General features: G+C 36.6%; 2 protein-coding genes across 2 annotated transcripts; both read left to right on the top strand.

The window, feature by feature from the left end:
• The first annotated feature begins 366 nt into the window (after window positions 1–366).
• LOC145228519 (vigilin-like) lies at window positions 367–14,371 on the top strand. Its single transcript, XM_080093594.1, has 28 exons — window positions 367–484; window positions 796–860; window positions 1,164–1,312; window positions 1,469–1,687; window positions 1,991–2,197; window positions 2,320–2,412; window positions 2,491–2,613; window positions 2,744–2,827; window positions 3,467–3,589; window positions 4,341–4,448; window positions 4,720–4,824; window positions 5,013–5,117; window positions 5,488–5,601; window positions 5,960–6,064; window positions 6,512–6,625; window positions 7,138–7,248; window positions 7,334–7,441; window positions 7,875–8,180; window positions 8,498–8,632; window positions 9,176–9,394; window positions 10,023–10,158; window positions 10,734–10,846; window positions 11,129–11,281; window positions 11,801–11,887; window positions 12,137–12,280; window positions 12,668–12,952; window positions 13,270–13,395; window positions 13,628–14,371. Exons 2-28 carry the CDS (start codon window positions 830–832, stop codon window positions 13,724–13,726), a joined length of 3,702 nt encoding a protein of 1,233 aa, XP_079949720.1. The 5' UTR covers window positions 367–484; window positions 796–829; the 3' UTR covers window positions 13,727–14,371.
• Window positions 14,372–16,207: 1,836 nt separating this feature from the next.
• LOC145229634 (uncharacterized) lies at window positions 16,208–24,480 on the top strand. The gene is made up of 18 exons (XM_080094971.1): window positions 16,208–16,499; window positions 16,650–16,792; window positions 17,173–17,275; window positions 17,366–17,475; window positions 18,072–18,190; window positions 18,387–18,505; window positions 18,561–18,699; window positions 19,170–19,333; window positions 19,417–19,732; window positions 20,788–21,059; window positions 21,184–21,326; window positions 21,787–21,889; window positions 22,050–22,159; window positions 22,295–22,413; window positions 23,181–23,299; window positions 23,356–23,494; window positions 23,794–23,957; window positions 24,041–24,480. The coding sequence occupies exons 1-18, from the start codon at window positions 16,254–16,256 to the stop codon at window positions 24,356–24,358; spliced, it is 2,946 nt and encodes a 981-aa protein (XP_079951097.1). The 5' UTR covers window positions 16,208–16,253; the 3' UTR covers window positions 24,359–24,480.
• The last annotated feature ends 1,620 nt before the right edge of the window (window positions 24,481–26,100 follow it).

Raw genomic sequence — 26,100 nt, 5'->3', positions numbered from 1 at the left:
AAAAAAAGTTGTTCAGTTGTGTCTGAGACATTAAAACGTTAACTACAGATACATTGACATCTTTGTTTCAAGTGTAGCGTTAGAAAACAAGTTTGAATTATTTAACTTTAGACTTTTCCAATTTTGTTAGATTAGTCAGATCATCAGATGATTTCATTAGATTTTACCAAACTTATTGAAACATATTGACATAAAATGACAAAAATAATAAATGTTGTGTCTTTTTCGAAAAAAAATCCTGAAAGCCTGTAAAAAAGGTTAAAAAATGAACAAAGTTTGGACAAATCTTGTCAATTAACAGTTATAAAAAGGTGTTGGAGTGTTGTGTAGTACAATTGAATTTTGTGACTGACCAGTGATGATTTAAGAATAAAATGTTTATTTATATTCCAGTCAAATAGTAATTTTTGACCTTGGTCAAGCTGTATTCCCCAAAAGTTTCTTTACCGGACAGACTTTAGGACCGCACTTTTGTACCTTTTCGGTAGGTTGTCTCAAACTGTTTACTGCCATTATTTGTGTATTTATTGTAAACTATAATTGTAAAATTTCAAGTGTTACATTACTGTCTGGTTGAAAATCATCATAATTGATAAATTGTTTATTTAATTATGCTCTGGTAACTCATGCCTCCTCAGACAAGAGGTTTAAAGATTTGAATCAAACGCCGGTATAAGCACCACTTAACGACAGAGGGCATTGATTTTTGTTCAAGTGCAGTACTATCAATGCCATTTTTGCCCCAACATGCTGGTTGGTTACAGTTGCTTATGATTGGAGTGCTTTTTCTTTCAGGATACAACTGTGCAGGACGGAACGAATTACGACCATGAATTCTACTGAGTTACCCCATACTAGTGGTAAGAATTGGATGCTTTTACAAATGTTTTTAGTTTTGATTAACATCCAATTATAGTATGTTCTCTTGTATTTCATAACTTAGATATTTTGACAGTTAAGATACCTTATTGCCGGTGGTTTGACATATTTTCACAAGTGCAGCACCATGTGATAGATGTATATTGAGTAAAACATGTAGTTGACTAAATGAACATTAAAAAAAAAACAGATTTTAATGTGGTATCTGTGTTCGGTATTCCAAAAATCTGCTATTGTGGCTATACATCATTATAATTTATAAACACTATTTTTTTGTTTTTTAGGAAACGATGTGGGTGAGGCGGTCCCCACTTATTCTGAGGCATTCCCACCTCTCGCTGGTGAAGGCAATGCCATGCCAACAACAACATCGGCTGAAAATGAGTGGCTTAACCCAAAGATTCAGAAAATTAAGTCTGCTGTGGTTACACAGGTACATATGTGTAAATGAAATTGCCTAAATAAAAATATAAAAAATACTTTGATTTCCCCCAATTAACAATATTTGCTTATTTTTGTGTGGTTAAAATTGATGTATACATGTCTCTATTTTCTAAAAGCTGAAAGATAAGATAGAAATATTTTGTAGATATTTCACATTCCTATGGAGGAGCGTGCCTTTAAGCAGTCCCAATTCGGCCAGTCTCAGAATGAACAGAACAAGGTTTGCTTGGACATCATGAAACAAACCAACACTTCGATTGAGGTTTCCACCTGCCGAGATGGGTCCTTATCTCTTTTGGTTTCTGGGAGAACTGACCATGTCATCAGAGCAAGAAGAGAAATCTACAACAAGTTGCAAACTCAGGTACTTGCTTTGTAATTACTGATTCCTTTCCAAGGGGTAACACATTGTTTTCGCTTGGTTTTGGACACCAACTTGAGAATTAGTTCTTAAACTTCATTTCACTAATAGGTTATTGCTGCATTTTCTGATTGTACATTGAAATTATTTAAGTCCGCATATGAGGTTTTTGTTAAGTCAAAATGCAGAAAATGTTATATTTTATGCAAACTCAACTCTAAACAATTTATATACTGAAACTTTAACAGTATTTAACCATCTACAACATTACAAACAACCTATTATAAGTAACCTTGTCACTCACAGGCTCGAATCACTATAAACATCCCTAAAGAACATCACCGCATCATTCTCGGCAAGGGCGGCAAGAATCTTCAGAAACTTGAGTTGGACACTGCCACGAAAATCATGATACCTCGCACTGAAGAACAAAGCAACACCATAACTATCTCTGGCACCCAAGAAGGAATTCACAAGGCTAGACATGAAATTCAACTCATTTCTGATGAACAGGTAAAACATTGGAACATATACATGTTTTTTTTGTTTGATAAAATCCAAGGCAAGCGTAAAACCAATGATAAAAAGAAATTGCATACAACTATCCATTTTAATGCTTTTCTGTATCCTTACAGGCCAAACTTGCAATGGAAAGGCTTCCTATTGAGAAAATGTATCATCCATTTGTTAGTGGACCACGTAATGAACAGGCTAATCAGATTATGAAGGTGAGTAAAGCTATGAAAGTTTCAACCAAATGTGCTGAATAGGACTTGTTTGCATTGATAACACACTTTGTATTTTAGGATCACTCAGTTCGTATCCATATTCCTCCCCCTGGTGTTCAGAAGGATGAGATTGTAGTGGCTGGTGATAAGGATGGTGTTGGTGCTGCTGTTGCTAAAGTCATGTTGATTTATCAGAGAAAGGTAACTTCACATTTTGTGAACCATTTCCCACTGTGATGTTTTATAATGTGATATTTATATATTTATAGATGCATATTTGTTGGAACCTAAAAGTTTATTAATAGCATTAATTTATTGCCTTGTACTTTAGAAACAACGCTGCAAGACCATTACTGTTGAAATCGCTAAAACCCAGCACAAGTACATAATTGGAGCAAGAGGAAATACCCTTCAGGTGTGAAAGAATGTTTTGCTTAGTTTTCAAGGTTACCTTTAAATTATCTGCCAAATATCGATTTTGATCCAAGTACTCTTTTGTTTATAAAAGCTGTACCAGAGTTTAAACAAACTAAAGTTTGTGGTGAAATAAATAAATTGTGATACACAAACTGAGAGAATATCGTTACCCTAACCTGTCTTGGTAAGATTATGAGCCACTACTTTGCACCAATTATCCACCATACCAGTTTTTTGTCTGGCCGACCAGATCACTGGTTTTCAAAGTGTAGGATAGCCCTGCAGTCAGCCACAGACCTATTTAAACATCTACTGATTTAGGCTTATTACATGTTGTTACATTGTGGCAAAAACATTTTTAACCACATACTTGTAAACTTCATTGAAATGTACCGTTAAGCCATGGATCAAACAAGTTTTGGAATTTGTGTACTCAATCATTGTTTAATATTTGTGTCTGAATCAGTCATGCAGTCCTAGTAATATTTGCCTCACAAAACAAAGTTTTGCAGTACAGTTTCTGTGCATAGCAACTGTGTTTACTTTGGTTGCCTGGAAAAAAGTGGGTCGCAGTAACACAGCAATTGTCACCAGGCAGTGCTACAGAAACCATTAAGTTAAAAACAATTTGTTTCAGGATATTCTGGCAGAAACTGATGTTTCGGTGGAACTACCACCAAGCGACTCTCTTTCCGAAACTGTTGTACTGCGTGGAGAACCTGACAAACTTGGTCATGCCCTAACAGCTGTCTATGCTAAGGTTTGTTACCAACCAAAATTACATGTATATATCTGTAATACACTGTGCGATTTAAATGATAGTGCTTTTTGTTCACTACACTGTCACTGTGCATCAAATTACCATTGTTTTGTACTGCAAAGTATATATATTTAACTGCGTTCAATTTTGAAGTTTTTTAAGTACAATTAAAGTTACACCACACGACCACAATATATTGACTTAATTGATACTATTGGTATTAGCGTAGAAAACCAGCGGTTGCTTTTATTCTTTGATGTGCAATGTGTCTATACTGCAGGAAGCAATCAAACTTCCTCTATGTATATGAGAACAAACTACCTTAAAGTAGGCATGGTAATCATTAATCCCTCAGTATGTGTTGCAAACTATAGGACACTTGCTGCATTCAGCATATTGTTATAGCTGTGCTTATTTGTCAAACTTCAAACCAAAGTATCAAGGTCATGGTCTGTAATAAATTTCACCAAGTGCTGAACTCTAAAAAAATCCCAAAAATACGAAGGGATAAAGTGGGCAGCTTTAATAATTAGCGAAGACTTATGGATTATGCCTTTACAAAACCCCAAATCAGAGATGTTTTAGTAATAGAAAGACCAATTACTGATTTTTTACTTTATACATGTATGTTATGTCCCCCTTATATGGTTAGCCAAGCACTTTTCTGGATGCCTGTTGTTCACCCTTGCAGAACACCTGCAGTCGATACCTACTACTTTGAAACAGAAATGTATGATTTTTTTCAATACAGGCCAACAGTGTGGTGATCAAGGAGGTTAAAGCAGAAGCATGGCTTCATCGGTTTATTATTGGCAAGAAGGGAGCAAATATTAAGAACCTCACAGCTGATGTTGCAAATGTGAGTGAACTACACAGTTATTTGGATTTATAAACTTGTGCTGCAACGAACCCATATTCTTACATACATATTTAATCTTTATCATTTTAGCCTCGGTTACGGTCAAAATTATTTTTTTGAATAATGTTTTAGACACTTGTTGTTTCTCTATAAACAGTAACCACCAGCACACATATTCAATTTAGAATGAAACATAACCTTGTCTGAACAAAATTAAGCATGTGAATAAGGCACTGAATGTAGAGAAACATTTTTTTTTTGCTTTTATTAGGTTAATGTGGAATTTCAAGCGGAAGAGAACAAGATAATCATTGAAGGACCTCCAGCAGAAGTTGACCAAGCTGAACAGCTCCTCACATCTCATATCAATGATCTGGTGAGTTAAAAACTATTTCATGCCACCCCAAAGCTGTGTTTAAACATCTCAACACCCAAACATTTAAAACTGCTTTTTTAACTGTGTTTCTTAGATGCCTCGAGGGTTTATGATTTTTAGAATACAAGATGTACTTGGATTGAAATTATAATACTGAACAGATTTACTTAAACTAAATTATTTTTCAGAAAACTCGTATGGCATTTGCTGAACTGAATATTGACCCTAAATACCATCGCAACATTATTGGAAAGGGTGGACAGTCCATTAACAAGTTAAGAGACCAATACAAGGTATAGAAACTTTTGTTAGATCATCATTAGTAAACTTCTTTATGGATTGCAATGTGATTCTCATCATAATGTTAATTCCATTTAAATCAACTTAATATTGCTGCACTCGCAAAATTAGTGACTTTTGTGACATGGTATGCTACTACTTAGTACTGAATTATAGAATTGTATTTATTACTCTAATTAATCCCTTTTTGACAATTATTAAACTAGAGGAGGACCAATTCACTAAGAAAAAAAAGTTACTTTGGCTTGTTGGCAAAACGAATTGACTTGAGACTCTAGTACTAAGGCTCAGTTACTAAAATATTGCTTTTAGAGACCTATTTGTCACTCAGTATTTTTTGTTTTTTCATTTTCACTGATGTAGGTGAACATCCGCATTCCATCAGATACTGAGAAAAGCTCTCTGATCCGTATTGAGGGAGACCCAGAAGGTGTTAAGGAAGCTAAGAAGCAACTTGCTATGATGGGTGAACGAATGGTAAGCATAGATTAAAAATCAACCTATTGTTCAAGCTATTCTGCAGGTTTCGTCCTTCCGAATGTTTCATGGGTTTGAAGTACATTTGATTTAGATTAATCTTGTTAATTGCAAATTCCAGTTTATTACAAATAAATCCCAAACTGGAAGTTATAATAACTTAGTTGTATGAAAATTGTCTGGTTAATTAAAAGAAAATGTCTGACTAATTGGGGTTGCTATTAACTAAATTCGTCTGTACTTATGTTGAGTTTGTTATGGTTGTGCTATTGATATACATTTCGCTACGTTCAATTGTCCAATGTTTTTAAATTTGTGCTGTTGTTTGTCAAACAAACTAAATCCGGTTTTGTTTTAGGAAAACGAACGAACCAAAGACGTTTTGATCGACCACCGTTTCCACAAGAACATCATCGGACAAAAAGGCGACAAGATCAAAGAAATTCGTGATGTTTTCCCAGACGTAAGTACATAGAGTCTGTAATTGCTATAATTTATTAATAACCGAACGCAAATTAAAGGCAATTGGTTTGAAATTAAACCCAATTGAAACTTACGCGAAAAGAAAAAAACGAAGGCTTTTGTGATCACTTTAAAGTTTAAACAGAACTATCAAAACCACATAATAGAAGCTTTGCGAAGTTATTTGTAAGCTTGGGATTTTAAAAATAAAAACAAACACATATTACAAATTCGATATTACACTGTGAAAAATCATAGGATGGTTATTAAAACTATTTTTGGTCGTGTACAGATTCCGTGGTAAAATTATGTAATGCATGAGCTATTTCTGACGTCCGAATTTTGTGACGTCACAGTTCACAAAAATTGCGGTGTGACTCAGAATTTTCCTGCGCTATTGTGTATTTTTTCGAAAGTTCTTAATAGTCATATTGATTTTATATATTAGGTGAATATCACATTTCCCGATGCCGCATTGAAAAGTGACGTAGTGACCCTGAGAGGACCGAAAAACAATGTGGAAAAATGCTACAAGTACTTGAAGCAGATGAACGACGACATGGTACGTTGAAGTAACGTTTTGTGTAACTTTAAATGAAAGCCCCAAGTTCAAAGTATAATAAGGCTTATCAGGTTACAAAACTTATATTCAAATCCGATTTAACCACCTTAATTTTATGATTTTACTTTTACAATACGAATGTAGATACAATACATTTCGTGGCTTGATTCACTGCGTACAACTATTCAGTTTATGTATCTTTAGGTTGGTCTGCCTTGTCAAACTGATTCACTAAAATGTAGCCTAAAATGTTAGTTCCCGCTATTAATAATAGCGTGTACATACCTTTTTACGCAAACTATAGATAATTATCGCAATTAAAACTTTTTGTACGGTGTAGCTGCAGCTCGTTCAGCCATTATCTACCAATTGTGCTCCTTATTTTTTTGTGCTCCATAACGTTTCAACGTTGCGCAGCTATTTCCGGCTTGGTGATGGTTTAGTGCTATTGTGTCGCTATATTTTCTCTCACCAAGCGATCTAAACTCAACTTAACTTCCCTATTCTCATAGGTGGAGAAGAACTACAGAATCGAGGTTCCAATCTTCAAACAATACCACAAGAATGTGATCGGTAAAGGAGGTTCAAACATCCGCAAAATTCGTGAAGAAACTAATACACAGGTAATATACTGCGTATTTTCTATTGTTAAGGCACAGAGCACTTTGCACGGATATGTTCTGTAATATTTTATGTCTTGACGCGTAGATCGACTTGCCGACCGAAAACTCCCAGAACGAAGTGATTACGATTGTTGGAAGAAAGACAGATTGCGAACAAGCTAGAAAACTCATCAGAGCGATTGAGAAGGAACAAGTAAGTGCTAATATCAATCCAGGGAAAAACTGAAAGTTGGAGTAAAAATCATTTTTAGCACAGTTCTAGATCGTAGAAACGTTTACAGCAAACAATACTATCTGCCACTTTGGCTAATAATTTATCTGGTATCATGGATTTATCATTTGTAACCAGCCATTTTGCGTTTTTTAACTTTATCGTTTATTTATTTTTACGTAACTTTTTGCACTTTCGTATTGACCTCCCCTCTACAGTATATATTTGAAAAATGAAGTACAAAACAGTCCATAACAATATACTTAAGTAATTAAGGTATTACTTAGTTGTTGTTCTTCTATGTAAAACTTTACACAAAAACTTTAGACTGTAAAAGCAGTGCAAAAAAGAATCCAACGCTTTTCACTACTTTTAGACTTGCTGCCATGCCTATTAACTGTAACATCATTAACAGGCAAACATCGTGGAAGACTCAGTAGCGATCATCTCAAAACTGCACAACTCTCTTATCGGTGCAAAGGGCCGCCTTGTGCGCTCGATAATGGATGAGTGCAACGGTGTGCAAATCCATTTTCCCACCGAAGATTCTGGAAGCGACAAAGTCACTATCAGAGGTTTGGCTGCCGATGTGGCCAAGGCCAGAGACCAACTTGTGAATATGGCCAAGCAAAAGGAATTGGCCAGTTTCACTTTGGAAGTGAAATGTAAACCAGAGCTTCATCGGTTTCTTATCGGACGTGGTGGGAGCAATATTAAATTGGTAAGTTGTCTTTGAATAATGATTTTAAAAGCGACCCTAACTTTAGATGAATTTTGTAGAAACATTTTAGAATTGAAAATTAGCTTGAATGAAATATTGCCTGTTGGGTCATACGTTGAAAATAGTGAAAGATATATTTTTTCCAAACAGTTTAATCATCGGTATAAAGTGTAAGTGTTTTGTATTAAAGCAGTGTAATAAAAGAAAAACGTTCTGTAAAGTAAAGTTAAGTCAATGTACAAATAGACGATATATAAAACGTTTCGGCACATCTTACCGCAAAAAAGGTTTAATTTTCATTTCCTTTTTTCCCCCAGGTCCGCGATGAAACTGGAGCTCGCATTATTTTCCCTGCAGCAAATGATACGGACAAAGAAACGATTGTGATCATTGGCAGAAAAGAGGAGGCCCAAAAAGCCGAGAAAATTCTTTTGGACCGAATCAAAAGCTTGGTAAGTTTTCATTAAACTGTTATTACGTTTTTATCGTTTGTGACGTCACATACGACACACATGACGTAAATAGTTTGGGACCTCTGAAAAAATACCAGGTAATTGGTTGGAACGGTGCACCGGCGCATTACCAAGTCACTCTCATGACGTCATATGGATCATATATGACGTCGGATGATTGTAAATTACGTCACATAGCGTAAACATTGTTTTACGTCTAACTAACCTTTTAGAACAAGCGAAAATACGATTGTCGAAAGTTGCAAATACCACATTACAAGTGACATCATCGCTATTACGTCAACAACTTTTCCTCTGGCAAAAAACACATTTTAGTTGATAATAATGTTATTGGATCACGTACAGTTAAAATGCATACTAGTTAAAGTACCATAGCACGCCAGAGTCTATCAAAGGCGTAATACCGAACCATTCTATCACCAATAAAGCCTGCGGTGAGATTCGAACCCACTATGCGAGCCTTTCCAGTACTTAGCTACACATTCAAAGTACAATACGTGACTTTATTTTATCGTCTTTCAGGAAAACATTACTGAGATCGAGATGAACATTGATCAGAAGTTGCACAAAAACTTTGTTGCAAGAAGAGGAATGCTTCTCCGGGATGTGAGTGATGAATTCGGAGGAGTGACCATCTCGTTTCCACGCATGGATCAAGAGTCGGAGGTTGTGAAGATTAAGGGGCCATCTGAATGTGTGGAGGGAGCCAAGAAGAAGTTGGAAGAAATGGTGGATGACATGGTGAGTTGATTCGTTCAAATACATTTTTGGCTTTAGCATTGTTAATGGAAAGATTGGTCGATTTGAAACTTTTTATTTGCTTCTTGGTTGGCTAAATGTTATTGAGAACATTATAAATATGTTTTAATTGCATTGTTTTAACAACTTGGTTTAGACCAGTGGTTCTCAAACTTTTTTATTGTCGGGGCCAAATGGTATTTTTTTAAGTGTGTAGGGAGCCGCAAAAAACGAAACCTTGAGAAAATCACTAAAGATTATTACTTTGAAAGCTAAAATAGCAATGTTCGGTGGTTTTCTGAGGTCTGGTGCGAGTCGCAAAATAAGTAGTTGGGAACCGCATGCGGCCCCGAAAACCGAGTTTGAGAACCACTGGTTTAGACCATACTATAAGTTTTGTGTTTGAAAAGCACTCAAGCAATGGTTTTTGTCATATGCAACGTTTAGTTTGATTCCGAAAAAGATCGTTTGCACAAAAATTAGACCGTAACTATTGCAAACACTCAACATCATGATGTGCGTTACATTCGACATGCAGTACAATACAACATAGCCTAGTATTGGATTCTGTTTACTGGTATAAAAAGCAAACTTTTTTGCCGTCGAGTTTTAAACCTTGTTGTTCATGCAGGAGAACCAAGTAACTATCGAATGCGAAATCGACGAAAAATATCACCGCACTGTGATTGGTCAGAAGGGCAAGAACGTACAAGCTGTGACGTCAAAATACAACGTGCAAGTAAAATTCCCGGAGCGGGGAAACAATGGTAAGACCAAAAGTTTATCGTTTTGCCAAAACAACAATTAGTATAAATGTATGAAAGCACTTCAATTTATGTTAAACCTATAGCGCCGAGGCCAAAACCGGCCTATTTAGTTTAGTGCAACTTGATAGTAGTAGAGCGAAAATTGTTAGTATACAAACGAGTATAGACCTGAGGTTTAAGCATTAGTAGAAGGTTATGAAATGTAAGAAGGCACCAGAAAGATACAAGGAAATAGTTAGTTAGTTTGTTAGTCAAGATAGTTTAGTTTGTTCAAATGTATATCAGGTGATTTTTTTCATGCAATGCAGCTCTACAAGTTAAAATGTATTAGGTGTAATACATGGAGGTTACTACAGGTTACTATATATCGTATGCAGGTTACTACAGGACATTCACACCACGAATGAGGATCTATTTTGCTTGTGGCGACGGTTAGTGCAGCCATTGTATCGCATGTTCAGCTTAAAAAGGAATAACCAAGTTTTTTAGAACAAAATTCAGCCGTTTCAGTATTTTTATACTTTTTTTGCTTCTAAAACTCAAAAAAGTTTTTGACACATTTCTCTGCTAATCAGGTCCACAAAACGGGGAGGATCAAGCCCCTGTGGAGAATGGAGTAGCAGGAACAAAGATGATTCTCATTACTGGACACAAAAACCGATGCCAAGAGGCTAAAGAAGCTTTAATTGTAAGCTTACTACTGCTCACACTCAACTCAATTACATTCTTACTATTAAACACGAGTCTTATTATTGAAGCAAATCAAAATGACATTTAAATTAGTGATAGTGGATAATCACTTTCATAAAAGAAAAAGTTTTTGCACCCAGTGTATTAATTCAGTGATTTTTGACCAGTGTCCCATGGAACTGCAGTCCAATTAATAAATTTATTGCGGAACGCATGATAATCTTAACGGAACACTTAAAAATCACTGCTGTAACAAACACTAACTATTGCATTCATGTAGGCCTTGGTACCAGTCACTGAAGAATACGAGGTTCCCTTCAAGTTTCACCGTTACATCATCGGACAGAAGGGAAGTGGTATCAAGAATTTAATGGACACCTACGATATTAGCATCAGTATTCCGTCGGCTGATGAGCAACTTAACTCCATCACTGTAAGTAAAACACCAGGTCTTTAAGCTAACCTATCCCGAAGGATTAAATGCATCTGTCCTCAAATAATATTTTTACTGGTTATCTATTCTCTAACTTGTTAATTACTCTTTGCTGAATTTATGTGTAAAGTAATTATGGCATCGTTTACATTACGTGTTTACAAGGCCTCTATCCTAATAAGAAACTAATGATCATCGAAGCCGCCTGAAAAAGTTTTGGACTGAAATTGAATATTCAAAAGACAAATTGGACCTAAATCGTATGTTCGGTACATCTCTGTTAAAACCACCTCCCAATGTCAAAATGTAGGCTAAACAATTCCAGTTTACGGTGGAATTCGAACCCAAACTGTTCTGCTAAAAGACGAATCGCTGCATATCGCTCATGCTCTCTGTAAATTTTGAAATTATTATGCCATATTGATCTTAGTGATCAATTAACTGAACAAAATATATGCAAGTTTTAAGCCATGTATCTATGAAGAATTGGATAAGTTATTGACTAAATACTTTTTGTAGTTGACTGGTTCTGCTGACAAAATAGAAAAGGCTAAAGAAGGTTTGGATAGAAGAGTGAAAGAAATTGAGGCTGAAGAAGAAGAAAGGGTAAGAACTAAAAATTTTATAGTTTTTGACTAGTTTTTCTTATATCTCATAGATTGATGGATATTTAAAATATAAATAGGGTATTTGGCTATGCCCAATCGTTTTTATGAAGTAAAACTACGTCAAACATTGTTTGTTTGCAATATGCATTCTAAAGGGTATTTTCCGGGTTTATCACCAATTAGTATGTTTAGAATTGTACTTTAAACACTATGAATATTTTTTCATTCATAACATATTATTTTGCAGGTTCTTCGTAACTTCACGCTAACAATGGAAGTTCCGGCTCAATATCATCCACAAATCATCGGAAGACGCGGTGCTAAAGTCACCGAGATTCGTACCAAGCATAAGGTTAACATCCAGTTTCCCCTCAAGGACAGTGAAAATAAGGTACTTTTACTGCCTATACTAAACTCTTTCCGTCTAGTTATGATCTAGAGTCGAAACCCTTCGCATACAAATAAATGTACAACATCGAATTGAACGTATTTTAGTAGGCTGTAGATTTTTCACTACCAAATTCATTTTCGAAAATGTTCTTTTGCGTGAAAAAAATTGTACAAATGTCCTTGACATGTTTAAAAGTTTCTTTGAGATTTATAACCCCTTAAAATTGGTCCCAAATCTTTTGATTTTTTTGTCCCAAATTCCTTTTAACATTTATTAGGCGTAACCTTTCTTTAAAATTAGATTTTGTTCAATTCAAAACTTCAGTAAATTTTAAACATCCTTCAAAAAACATTTTTATGATCATATATTATTCATCATATTTTTCAGAATGAGATTAAGATTATTGGCTATGAGAAGAATGCAGAGGCAGCGAAACTCGACATCCTTTCCATAGCAGAAGACCTCGATTCCCACATCAGCCAGGATGTCCACATCGATCGCAAAGTCCATCCTCGTCTCATCGGAGCCAAGGGAAGAGCCATCCGCAAGATCATGGAGGACTTTGGAGTCAACATCAGCTTTCCAAAAGATGAGGACATTGTAACAGTCACTGGAACACAAGATAAAGTGGAGGAGTGCATTGAACATATTCTCAATCTGGAGGAAGAATTTGTAAGTTCATTAAAGTTGATGACGTCTTTTTGATGATGTAACAGTTTTTTTTCTTTTCTCAGCCCAGTGGTTGCAAAGCTTTTTCCACGAATTCCTGCCTTAACAATTCTAAACGTTTTCCTTCCTTCTAATACACTACTTTATAGATGCGAAACCATAGGGTCTTTTATCAACTTCATAGGTTATATTCCCATATCTTAAGTGCCTTTTACAAACCACATGTAAAAATTAAAGTAACATCCTCCATTGGCAGTGCCCTAATGTATTGTTTAAGTATTTCGAGTTCCGTTTTTACCTTATACCTTTTTCCTGTTTAGATGCAAGACATTGACGAGCAAGAAGAAAACAAGAAATACAGCCACCAAAGTCGCAAGAGCCACTCACACTCTAACCACAACCAGCAACCTGCCTTCGCTGTACGCAATGCGCCGTGGCACCAATCTGTAAGTTCCGCTGTTTTTGTATTGTCACATTACTGCATTAGTATTGAATTTGGATCGAGTCATAGTTGTAGGGAAATATGAGATATGTCATTAACTGGATTCCGCAGAATTTCAGGACCTAACAAATATGATTATGATTTTTTGACTATAAATTTGGTTTAGTTTCCCACCAAACCAATGCCTTTGTCAAGCGTGTATACAGACAAATTTATTCATGTCAATTTTGGTGCAGGTCGATACAAACAACATGGAAGAATTCCCCAGTCTCGGTGGCGCCCCTGGTGGCGGTTCCCAGGCTGCCGCTACTCCCGCATGGGGGCGCCGCAAATAAAGCGTTCCCTTGACAACGCCGGAGGTGCCTTATTACCTTGCAAAGAAAAAAATTCAACTTTTGACTAACACTTGTAAATGCGATCACAATGTTTACAGTTTTCACTTAGCGTCGCAAAGATAATTTATTGTTGTTACGTCACTGACTGATGACGTCATGCTTCTGACGTGTTGACACTGTATACTGCCTCCTGCGGTATGACACCTAAAGCAATGCCTGTAATGCGAAAAAATAAATAAAAGCCCATATAGTTCTGTTCATAGATTCGCGTTAAACTTTGGTGCTAGATGGTGGCCTTCCCCCAGAAAACTGCTTCGTACTTCTATTTGCTTTATTGTCCACTTTTCATTGCTTTGAAGACCAAAAACAAATCGAAGTAGCAATTTTGTGCCATACTTATCGATACATTGTCTACTTTAGTGTGTTTTTGCCCATCCGTCGCCAAGCCTGTAAATACAATTGCGGAAGGCTCTATTGGCCTCCCTTGAACCCCATTGTGTGCAATACATTCACCCCTGTAGGCACCACGAACAATTTGTCGTGCATTTTGAACCCAGAGTCGCCGATGTGCTTAGTTCTCAAGCCCTATCTCTCTGTTATGGTGTTGTGTGTGATATCTCGTTGTGAAAATATGAACTCCACGTATTTGTTGTGTAGACTCGCCTTCGCCACAACTGACGTTTGCAGGATTCGGCAAACTTAATATAGAATGCATTGCAAGCAATCGTCATTTCTTTAGTCAACTGTAGTAGAGCTAAGTCAGTTTCTAAGCACCTGTTCATTTAATTACAGAAGTTAAGTTGCAAAAGTTCAACACGTAAGCATCGATTTGCGATATAACGGATGTAGTTACCTGAAACATACTTTAATACCTTATATTTTTGAAAGGGTATGAATTTTATAATCGAGATGACAGTTTTAGTTATTTAGGCACAACTAACTATTCTGCACGATTTTACCTGCCCTATTGAGTATTCAGGTTCAATAAAGCACGGATCGTTGTTGGACAAAGTGAACATGAAGTGACAAAAACGACGATTTGGCAAAATAATAGTTTTGTGATATCTGCTAGTGACAACATGAACAGTACCTGCTTGTCAAAGCGTTATAGCCTACATATGATATTTGTTAGGGGAGACAAAATATCTAAAACTAAACCCCAGCGGTCCATGGTTTTGGTTTATACAAAGCCACTGATGTAAACAACGTATTGGTTTTAACGGAAGTAAAGTCTTTAATACGACACGTAATTGATTTGAAATGACCAATTTTAAGAAACTTACCAATACTGCATCATTATTATCTTATTCAAATAGAAAAAATGTAAGAATAACATTTTTAAATTACACAAAACGAAAAACGAAGGTGCCTCAAAAGTCAAGTCATGAAAGTACAGTATCACGAGTTGACTGGACGGCCGGACATATAATATGTTTTAGCCAGGGGCAGTTCGTGGCTAATGTTGTACATTCGCGTCTGGAACTTCTTCTAGCTGGGTAAGAAAGGCAACAGTAAAGCGGCCATTGTAAGGTCTGCGGCACCCAATGAACACAGAATGCCAGAAGGCAAACTGACACTTTTCAGTACATCTGGCAATTTTACTTTGACTTTTGACTGGTCTAGTTAATCATCTACTAGTAAGTGCTGAATGCCAGTAATAGTGTTGTTATCATAAAATAACAACCAAAGCCGCAAGTTAAGTTTGCATTAGATTCTAAAGTTAGAAAGTCTGACTTAACATTTACTGTAGTCAAGAAATTTTAGCAGAGTACAAGAGATCATTTACAGGCTTGATGTGCAACTTTCAGCATCATAATAACAGAGCGGTTGACAATTTATTGAACCCAGTTATTCACCTATTTCTTAAACCACAAGGAAATGAAAAGGAGTACAGTGCAATGGGGTTTGCAACATTTATGTACAACCTATAAGAAGTAAAAGGCAGAAACTTTGCCATTTCTTTTTACGACTGCCACTACCTAGCCTGATGTCTGCAGACACGTTTTATACGCAATCGTGACTGCATAAAACAGTCCAATATGTTACCACAGCACGTTCAAACCCGGTTACTTTTCTTGCTTCGTGTCGCCTAATGTCATGCAGAGTCAGTTCTAACCAGTGGGTAAATATTTATTTTACCCAAACACCTAATATCAACAAAACGCTCCTCAATGGTATAATTTTATACGCCAAGACTGTTTAAACAAACAAGAAGTAGGTTACATGTACAAGAACAAGTACTTGCGTTTCACATTCAACGCTTGACTAACCACGCGCGACCTTTTTTCAAACGACAACTGCATTGGTTTTCAGCACTGCCGAAACAGTTATTTTCTTGTATGACTTGCAGTATTTTTGCAGCTACTGCTCTTCAGTATATTTTATTTTATCTGTTAGTGGCAAAGGAATTATGAAATCAGATTCTAAGCAGTAACAATTTAGTTGTTTGTTGATCTTGAGAACTATTTGTTGTTTTGAAACATTTCTCCCTTTCAAGTTTCTGCAGATTTTTAAACTAAGTCCAAGGATGCTAAATATGTACTTGATTGTTTTTACTTTTCTGGTAATTCTGTTTTTTTATTGGTGGTATCAAAAACCCGAAAAATTTCCACCAGGTCCAAGGGGAATCCCCCTATTTGGAATTATTCCCTTCCTTAGCAATTTTCCAGAAAAAGACTTTGGCGCATGGAGTAGGAAATATGGCCCTATCATTTCTGTACCAATGGCATGGCAAAACTGCGTGGTTCTCAACGATTATGAAACCGTCATTGAGGTATTTTTATTAACATGAGTTTTTGTTACTGTTTTTGATGTACCTGCATTCGAAAAGTTTCCCTTTTCGGTGGTGTTAAGATCATAACGTCGTGAATATAGTTGGGGTGCATGGTTTAAAATGTGCTAAAACGAGTTTCGTTTTCGGCAGACATTGGTTAAACGGAATGAAGAGTTCTCTGAACGGCCTCACATACGCCTATTTCATATGTTTTCGAAAAACGGAGTAGTTTTAATTCCTGGAGGTCCTGTGTGGCGTGCTCATCGCCGGTTCGGAACGACATCTTTACGAAGGTACAAACATAACGTATTTCGTGTAAACGGTAACCTATACTTGTAATAACCGAGACGACAAACGTTACAACTCGAATGAAAACAATGTACTCACGAATGTAAACAAATGTACTTGTGTGTTTACAGTACGTGATAAAACTTCCTGTTTGTTAATTGTTGATTTTAACACGGTTCTATGATTTGTTGTGTTTAAATGCGAATTTTAAAGTTTGTTAAGGTATTTGTGTGTTTTTGTGTGTCTTTCAATTTTGACTTAGTTCAATGTCAAAACCTATTTTTGATTTTGAAATAACAAATGTTTTAAAACTCCTAAGTTGCTTTTGTAAGTGGTATTCGTGGCACATACAATTTGTGACAAAATCTAATATTTTTAATTGCAGGTTTGGTGGCAATAAGGGTATCATAGAGCGAAAGATTAACGACGAAGCAATGCACCTTGTTCATGCATTGAAAGAATGTGAAGGAAAGCCCTTTGATATAAAGGTTTAAAACAAGAACGTTCTGGAAATCAAGAAATAAACACATAATATAGAAAATATGTATAGAAATAAACCATTTACACTATTCGTGCAGAATATTATGACCAACACGGTGTCAAATGTGATCTGCAACATGGCATTCGGCAGAAGATACGACTACAGTGATGAAAAGTTTCAAGTACTTGTTTCTAACATTCTAGGATTGTAAGTTTAAATCCGTTTTTTGTTTGTTGTAGAAGTGTCGTTTTATGCTTGGGTTACCAGATGTTCGGAATTTTCCGGGCATGTCCGGAATTTGAGCGTAAAATCTGGGTGTTTTGAAATAATTTTCAAATACACTCTTGATGATCGGAGTTTGGCGTCTAGTACCGTAACCTACAGTAGTTTTCACAATTCTTTTTATGGGGGACAGGTTTATGTTGTATGTGCTGATTTTGATTTACGATGTACCATACCGCGTATATTCATGCGACTACCCGTCTTAAAAAGTTTACAATATTTTGTTAAAAGGGCCGCATATTTTAAAACTTTCTGTCTAACTTATTTAGCTCTTTTTATATCTCACTTTGGGGGTTGGTAACGTGTAACAACATGTTATATAATGCGCTGTAACCGGACTTTGGTTAACGGAGATATGGCAACCCTATTTTATGCCATCATGTATATCCTTGTGGATGCATACACAGCTATATGTTGCCAAAATGCAATATATGCCGTTTGTATGGGTAATAACGAATCTATAAATGATGACAAAAGTAGTCAGAGCAAAACCTAATTACAACCAGCAACTTTGTTTTTAGTTTCAAAAACTTAAGTGACTGGAAGTCAAATCTTGTCATATTTTTCCCGTTTCTATGCGATTTCCCACCTTTTGCACAGCACGTTAAGGAGACCGTTGCATTGCTCGGACCGATAAAAGGTAGTTTGAACATATCATTTTCTTTTTTATCACTAATTTTTCAGTCCAGTGTTTTTATAACACTGTTAGTAAGATTGTTTAAAAATGAGAAGTCGTTAATCGACACGTTGCGTTTTATCAAAACTGACAATGAAATTGGTTATTAACACTGTTACTTTTTACGTAGATTTTTACCTCAAATTGAACTTTTATTTAGCATTAATTGCGGATCTCATCAACGAACACAAATCCAATTTTGATCCCAACGACATTCGTGATATTTTGGACGGATATTTGGAGAACTTTGTTGACAAAAAAGACGACTTTGTGTTGGAGGTAGACTTATAAGATAACTATAAAGAAATTGTTTTACCTTTAAAATGTTTTTAAGCACTGCCAAGACTTCTGCTTTGACTTATTTGTGGCTGGAACAGAAACCTCTTCCACTACTTTGAGATGGGCTTGTTTGTGTCTGATGCTTAATCCGGATGTTCAAGAAAAAATGCTAGAAGAAATTGATCACGTGATTGGTAAACGTTTGATTCAAATTTGCTTAATTGAAGTTTGTAAAGTAATGAGTGTCTGTTAATTTTTTTCGTCCGTTTTTTGGACTGAGGTTAGAAACCGGACCGAATTGCGCTTGTTGTATATACAGGCTTAAACAAATCTAATAGGATTTTAAACTCGGAATGTCAGGGGTTCAGAACGCATGGAAAAATAGATAAATGAAAGAAAGTCGTCCAAATGTTTGGGACAACCATTTTTTCATGACTAGTATACGAAGTATACAAACAGTCTAAAGTTAATACTATTTCCTTTACAAAATGATGTCTAAAAAGAGGGGACATTGCATGGGCCTAATATACGCTTGAACCAAACACGGTCATAAATATCTGGTCCTGGGTTCTATTCATGGGTTCAACCTCTTGCGACAAAAGCAAGGCACGATTAAAAACAGGTTATATATCTAAACTTGTTGTGGTCAATTTATTCTCAACAGGAAAAGAAGGAACACCGAGCGTATCACATCGCGAGAAGATGCCTTTCTCGTGTGCAGTGCTGCATGAAGTGATGAGGTTCAGAACGATGCTGCCACTTTCGTTGTCCCGTAATGCCACAAAGGACGTAACAGTTCGTGGTCTTCACATTCCTAAAGGCACTCAGGTAAACTTTCACATGCAACCATAACATAAATTTAGGGTAACCGAAACAAAAACGCAATTTAATCAACGTACTCTTTGTAACAGGTATTTGCCAACCTCTGGCAAGTCCATAACGACGAAACTTACTGGAAAAATCCAAACAAATTTGAGCCACAGCGACACCTAGATGAAAACGGAAACTTTACCAATTCCAGATACGTGATCCCGTTTGGCGCCGGGGCAAGAGTTTGCATGGGCGAGCACCTGGCCCGTACACAGCTTTGGGTATTTCTGATCAATATTGTTCAGCGGTTTAGGATATCTGTCGACCCTAATGATCCGGATTTACCTTCTCTCGATGATGGAACCAACGCTATCGTTCACGTCCCACCTGCATATAATATGATTATACATTCACGATGAAACGTGTAAGGTATAAATACAACTTAAAGACAAATTATTGTAGATGACTGTTCAAAAGTTGATTCTCCGCTCATGGTAAAGCACGGATATTATTAAATCCTTACATTGCTTGATTGTAAATTACAATTTCGATTTTGTTTCCATCGGTGTTTTTATTTTAAATCAGCTGCACAATACTGAAAAACTTGACACTCCTAAAAGATTTATTGATGTTGAGCAAATTCGTTAAGATTATTAAAAGTTATAAGCGTCAATGATCATTGTTAGTTGAAACCATTGGTGGCCATATCTTGTTTTTGAAACCTAGAAACGTTTTTAAAGGTAGCAATACGACAGACCAGTTAGGGAGGCGTATAGGCATATTTTCTCATCACGTTTTGTTCTAAACCGTGACGATATGACTTGGCGTCCGTACAATTGCTGCACGTCTGTACATCAACACTCAAATGACTGTTTTTTCTCACAGCAGACCGTTTAACGGCTATGCGATTGCACCCTGTTTTACGAATCATTTTAAAACTAGTCTAACTACGCAGCGTGAAAAAATATATGTTTAACTCGTTATCTCTCCATTGTAAATGTACGCATATGTGTAGAAGTATAACGTTGTGCATATTTTTTTGGAAAACATATCATTTTTTCTACTAAAAATGTTAAAACAGAAAAAAATAGTATGAAACAAACGTGCAGCCGTTTCAAATGATGTGTTTGAGTTATTCTTTCTTAAAGCTAACTGTTTATAGTTTTGCAGGTTAATAAGTCCAAGCCAAGCGCTATACGTAAAAACTGTGGCATAGCCTGTGAGTTTTCTACGCTTGTTTGGGACAACTTTAAATCTATTAACAAATTTTCACACACTAAGTTGTAAGGCTCGAAATACGTTTGCTGTTCGTCTGTTCAGCTTTTTCATTTGTGGTGTTGTATTAGTGTATGGTTTGTTTTGCAGTTGACGAAATTACATTATGTTTTATCCCGTCTTATAATACAGTGACATTTTGGTAATTTGTTTCATAACCGACTTATTTTTTTTCAGAACGGTTTTCGACTTTTAAGTTTCTATTAATAGTTTAAATATAGGAATGATCAACTTAGTCTTGCTAAGTTTTTCTTTTTTGGTCGTCCTGCTTTTGCACTGGTGGTATCCAAAATTCAAAAAATCTCCTCCAGGTCCAAGAGGATTTCCTCTTCTAGGAATCCTTCCCTATCTTAGCAGTTTTCCAGAAAGAGATTTTGGCGCCTGGAGTAAGAAATATGGCCCCATCATATCTGTACCCATGGGTTGGCAAAACTGCGTGGTTCTCAACGATTATGAAACTGTCATTGAGGTACGTTCGGTCGCGAATGCCTAAGGTATAACAAAATCCGTTTTTTGGTTGCTAAGATCCTAACATCATGAATATGGTTAGGGTGGCTCGTTTTAACTCCTCTGTCTATTTTCTTTTTCGGCAGACCTTGGTTAAACAAAGCGAGGAATTTCATGAAAGACCTTCCGTACGTCTTTTGAATAAATTTACAGCAAATGGCATTGGTATGATTCCTGGAGGTCCTGTATGGCGTTCTCATCGTCGGTTCGGCATGTCTTCCATACGAAGGTACAAACTTAACACAAGTACATGTGTAAGCTATTGCTGCCAGGCATAATATCAAGTTTGTAGCGCTCTGCTGGCAAATATAATTTAATTTGACCTGTATAGGACGTCGAAACGTCGGAATAAAGTTACATTTGCCAGAAGAGCTCTACAAACTTAATACAAGTTTACACCAATGGCCACCCACGTCAATTTGTAAAATAAAGAAAGGCCATCATTGAAGGTTCCCTGTGTACTTTGCTGCCAAATGCACCGCTGGTTAATCAGGCTTCCAGAAAATGGAAAAGAGGTTACCAGTTAAATGCAGGTTTAACACAACAAAAGAAATGAATATGGCCTGACTGTTCTAGTTTCACAAAAGTAACTTATAGGGACAAAGACAAATATTTATCACACAACTTGAAAACACAAGAATGCGGCACCAATTTTAGACCTTTAAGCGCATGCAACACAATTCTTGCAGGTTTGGCGGCAATAAAGGTGTAATGGAGCGAAAGGTCACCGACGAAGCAATGCATTTTATTCAACAACTGAAAGAATTTGAAGGAAAGCCATTTAATATGCAGGTAAAATGTGTATGCATTTACGTTCATAAAAGCGTATGCTCGAAAAATATCTGCAGTGGTGGCTGGTGGGTTTCAAACCATTAAGCCCTTGTAAAAACACATAAAGATTTTAACATAACTGACGTTCTGGGGTTTATATCTAACAAAAAACGTTGTGTAGAAACACTTATCAGAAGCTGTGGCCAACGTAATCTGTAACATGGCGTTCGGCAGAAGATACGATTACAATGATGACAAGTTTCAAATGTTGATAACAAACATTCTCGGATTGTAAGTTTATGTGTTATCATGGTGTGGCTACAAATTAAAACAAACTTAGCTGGATTTTTACCAACTTAGTTAAAAAAATCTTTGAGATGCTTAAGGACAAAATTACGAAAAGCCTCATAAATTACGCGCTTTCAGAGCCAAACAGTTTAGTGACTGGAAGACGAATCTCCTAATTTTTCTTCCGTTTCTGTGCGACGTACCACCCTTCACAAGGCATGTTCAAAACATTGTTTCGACGACTAATCCAATACAAGGTACTTCACATTGCTGTTTGTGGGGTTAGCAAATTCAGAGGCATTACCTTGTTAAAAAAGGGTCCACGTTGTCTATAGCAGTGGTCTTCAACCTGTGGGTCGCTACCCCAAGTGGGGTCGCCAAAACGTTTTCTGGGGTCGCTATGAATTCAATTTATTTGCGTTTAAATTTATTACCAACAAAATAATTCGTATTCGTTCTGGTTCGCAACCTTTGCTCATATTTTGCAGTACAGCTTGGTACCTACTGTCACAATCTAATCATTGTGATGCAATAATTAATATAAAACACAAGTTGTCCAACCCATTGTTACGTGATAGAGCCCCATGAATGACACGTGGTGTCTATAATATTACAGCGGGTACAGGAAAAAATGTACAAATTTACAGGTTTCTGCAAACTGGTGAGCTTTAACGCGAATTAGATTGGTCAAATCAAATAAAACTTTTGGGTTCTAACATTTAAGCGTAATAATGCACGCCGAATGGCGTGAATGTTAATATTTAATGTCTACTTGAAAATTAAGCGGGCATGTTTACATGAAAATAGTTTCAGTTTCGGCATTACTTAAAACATGTTTCAGCATATCGGAAAAAAATGGGGTCGCATGTAAATGCTGATTTAATTTTCTTTTAAATTGGGGTCGCCTTTAAAAAAGGTTGAAGACCACTATAGACTCTATAGGATAAATTGCTAATCATGAATACTCGCTGTTTCTGCTTACTTTTTGGCTACAAATTAATGTTATTTGTTTATTTTAACACAGCGATGATTGGTGAACTTATCAATGAACACAAATCCACTTTTGACCCCAACGACATTCGTGATATTTTGGACGGATATTTGGAGAGCTTTGCTCACAAGGAAGACAACTTTGTTTTTGAGGTAGACTTATATTTGTGTAACGAAGTCTTTAGATAAGTAATTAAATAGGTTTAAAGAACTGCCGAGACTTCTGCTTTGACTTGTTTGTGGCGGGAACAGAAACCACCTCTACAACATTAAAATGGGCTCTTTTGTGTCTGATGCTTCATCAGGACGTCCAAGACAAAATGGCCAAGGAAATTGACAATGTTATCGGTAAGCGTTTGTTCGCACATAATCCTGTTTTGGGTTAGGGCAGTAAAACTACCTAAAATAGTTTCACCCATCACATCATAAATTATATTGTTTTTAACTACTTTTTTGTTCTTTTGTACCTGTAACGGGCATGTCAATAATTAAATCAAACGTTTTAACCTGTGTCAAAAATCTGCAAATGTTTGAGAATCACCTGATCATTTTAAACAAACCACACATGATTGCCTGCCAGTAGTTTTGCCAATAAGCACCACTGGCTGGTTTAACTGTAAACTTAAATTAGAGTCTCTCCTTGGCAGGAAAAGATGGAACAGCGAGCTTATCTCACCGCGAGAAGATGCCCTTTTCGTGTGCAGTTCTGCATGAAGTGATGAGGTTTAAGACTCTGGTACCACTTTCGGTACCACGCTCTACCAATAAGGATGTTACAGTTCGTGGTTATCGTATTCCTAAGGGCACTCAGGTAAACCTTCATCCAAATGTACCGAATCTTTTAGATTCTTCGAGATTAGGACGACAAATTAAGCAATATAAGATCTCTAACAGGTGTTCACTAACCTCTGGCAAGTCCATAACGACGAAACCTACTGGAAAAATCCAAACAAATTTGAGCCACAGCGACACCTAGATGAAAACGGAAACTTTACCAATTCCAGATACGTGATCCCGTTTGGCGCCGGGGCGAGAGTTTGCCTGGGCGAGCAAATTGCCCGTACAGAACTGTGGATTTTCCTTATTTCCATTATCCAGCGGTTTAGGATGTCTCTTGACCCTAATGATCCCGATCCGCCTTCTCTCGATGATGGTACCAACGGTCTGGTATATGTTCCTCCCACATACAGTATGATCCTACAGTCCAGATAAGATGTTGGGGTTTATATAAGTTTAAACACAGGTTGCTGGGAAACTGATTTAGCATCGTTTCGATATTCACTTTTTGAGAAATTGTTGAACTGATTTTAAAACTATATCACACTAAACCATAACATTGTGTGCGTTTTGATGCAAGTGAAAGGAGAAGCAAATGAGCAATATTTGATTGTTATTTAAACAAATAACCAGATATATATTGCGGACCATGTACACAAAATGTAATATACAATGTTCAGGTAAAACATTTAAACACTGCATAAACGCAGCGCTTACAAAAGCAAAAATGATGTAAATCAAAGGCGTTTCCCATTTGAAAGGAGCATACCAAACGAAGATTATGTAAAAAGTAAAGACGTTTTGCCTTGTAAGTAAAGCAAGAAAGCACATATACATAAATAGTGATGTTTTCGCCATTAAAGTCATACTTTTTAGATATTAAATTCAATGGAGAAAATCGTCTATGCGCTATGTTACGAGTATTTTAAAGTAGGAAAAAGTAAGAAAGTCCGCTGTTTGAAACTTTTAGAAGTGCAGTATAAGAAAACAGCCAGAATTACACAACGCTCTTGTGGGAAGCGGCCGTTAATTTGTTGACATCATGGTCCGTTGCGACTATGGACTGAAGGCCAGTGTGTTCCCACTGTCCAGTGTGTTCCCGTTCGGACTCCAGCGTGTCTAGAGTAGTGACTCCTGAACGAAGAGTGTCTAGAGTAGAGTCGTGACTCCTGAACGAAGAGTGCCTAGAGTGTTTTATTGAACAAAACGCAAAACTGTATATAGCGCAAAACACGTGGTACGAAATTCAGAAGGAACAACTAAATCACTTTTGCAGGCGCACGGGTGGAAACACAAGCTTCCTGACTCCGTAACAACGGGAAATTGCGACGGCCTAATCCCCAACGCACAACACGAAATTTCGGACACACAAAAATACGCTACGTTTAAATGACTTGGGAAATTTTAGAAGTTTATGATTTTAAATCTAATGCTTTCGCATGACAACCGCTACACTCTAAAACCGTTTCGACTCCTAGGAATTAATCATAGTACGCAAACTCACGCGATAACTGAAGTTTTTACAGGTCATCCAAGGCCGTTGTCTGGTATTGTACGGCGAGAGATGTCACGTTAGACAAATGTTACATTTTAAATCTAAAAAATGTAGTACAACGATGAGCTCATCACTTGATGGTGGGCGCATTGATAGTTTCTGTTTCAGTTACGACGAAGTATATCAAGACAAAACATTTTGTTTACAAAAAGTTACTAGCGACATAATTCTGCACCAGCATAGTAATGCACAACCCGGTGTTGCCGTTGCGTACCAGTAGTGCAGGGATCACCAAACTCCGACGCCATTTCATCCTACCAGCGAGAGTGTTCGGTCTTAATAGATATCTTGGAAAAACTAAAGTATGAGTAAAGCGTCGAAAAATAATTTCACGTAAAAGTATTTCTGCAACAACATGTAGGATAAAGTTGACATAGTTTGATCCAAGTGCAGTTTGTTACATCATACCATATACTAAAACTATCAATGCCTTTATTGTGCGCAAACAAACGCCTTTCTGTTGATAACTGTGATGGAATAAATGAGATAAGCCTGTAGCAGGGATTCTACAATTTTCAACATTTTTTCTATTTTGACAGTAGCACGATCTGACTATAAAAACGATTGCACTCTTGTTGGTCCTGGAAAGACACGCGTTAGGGCTTGTAACCTACGTTCTCCT

Source organism: Phallusia mammillata, chromosome 5, assembly GCF_965637545.1.
Source record: "Phallusia mammillata chromosome 5, kaPhaMamm4.hap1.1, whole genome shotgun sequence".
Lineage (NCBI taxonomy): Eukaryota > Metazoa > Chordata > Ascidiacea > Phlebobranchia > Ascidiidae > Phallusia > Phallusia mammillata.
Note: the sequence above shows the minus strand (reverse complement) of the source record. Positions and strands in the feature narration are given on the sequence as shown.

Bases quoted from the DNA above. Each gene is read 5' to 3' on its own strand.
- LOC145228519 (XM_080093594.1), top strand. From the start codon at position 830: ATGAATTCTACTGAGTTACCCCATACTAGTG. The intron at 2,614-2,743 runs GTAACTTCACAT...CTTGTACTTTAG, and splicing joins TGTTGATTTATCAGAGAAAG to AAACAACGCTGCAAGACCAT. The intron at 5,602-5,959 runs GTAAGCATAGAT...GTTTTGTTTTAG, and splicing joins CTATGATGGGTGAACGAATG to GAAAACGAACGAACCAAAGA.
- LOC145229634 (XM_080094971.1), top strand. From the start codon at position 16,254: ATGCTAAATATGTACTTGATTGTTTTTACTTTTCTGGTAATTCTGTTT. The intron at 18,506-18,560 runs GTAGACTTATAA...AATGTTTTTAAG, and splicing joins AAGACGACTTTGTGTTGGAG to CACTGCCAAGACTTCTGCTT. The intron at 23,958-24,040 runs GTAAACCTTCAT...GATCTCTAACAG, and splicing joins GTATTCCTAAGGGCACTCAG to GTGTTCACTAACCTCTGGCA.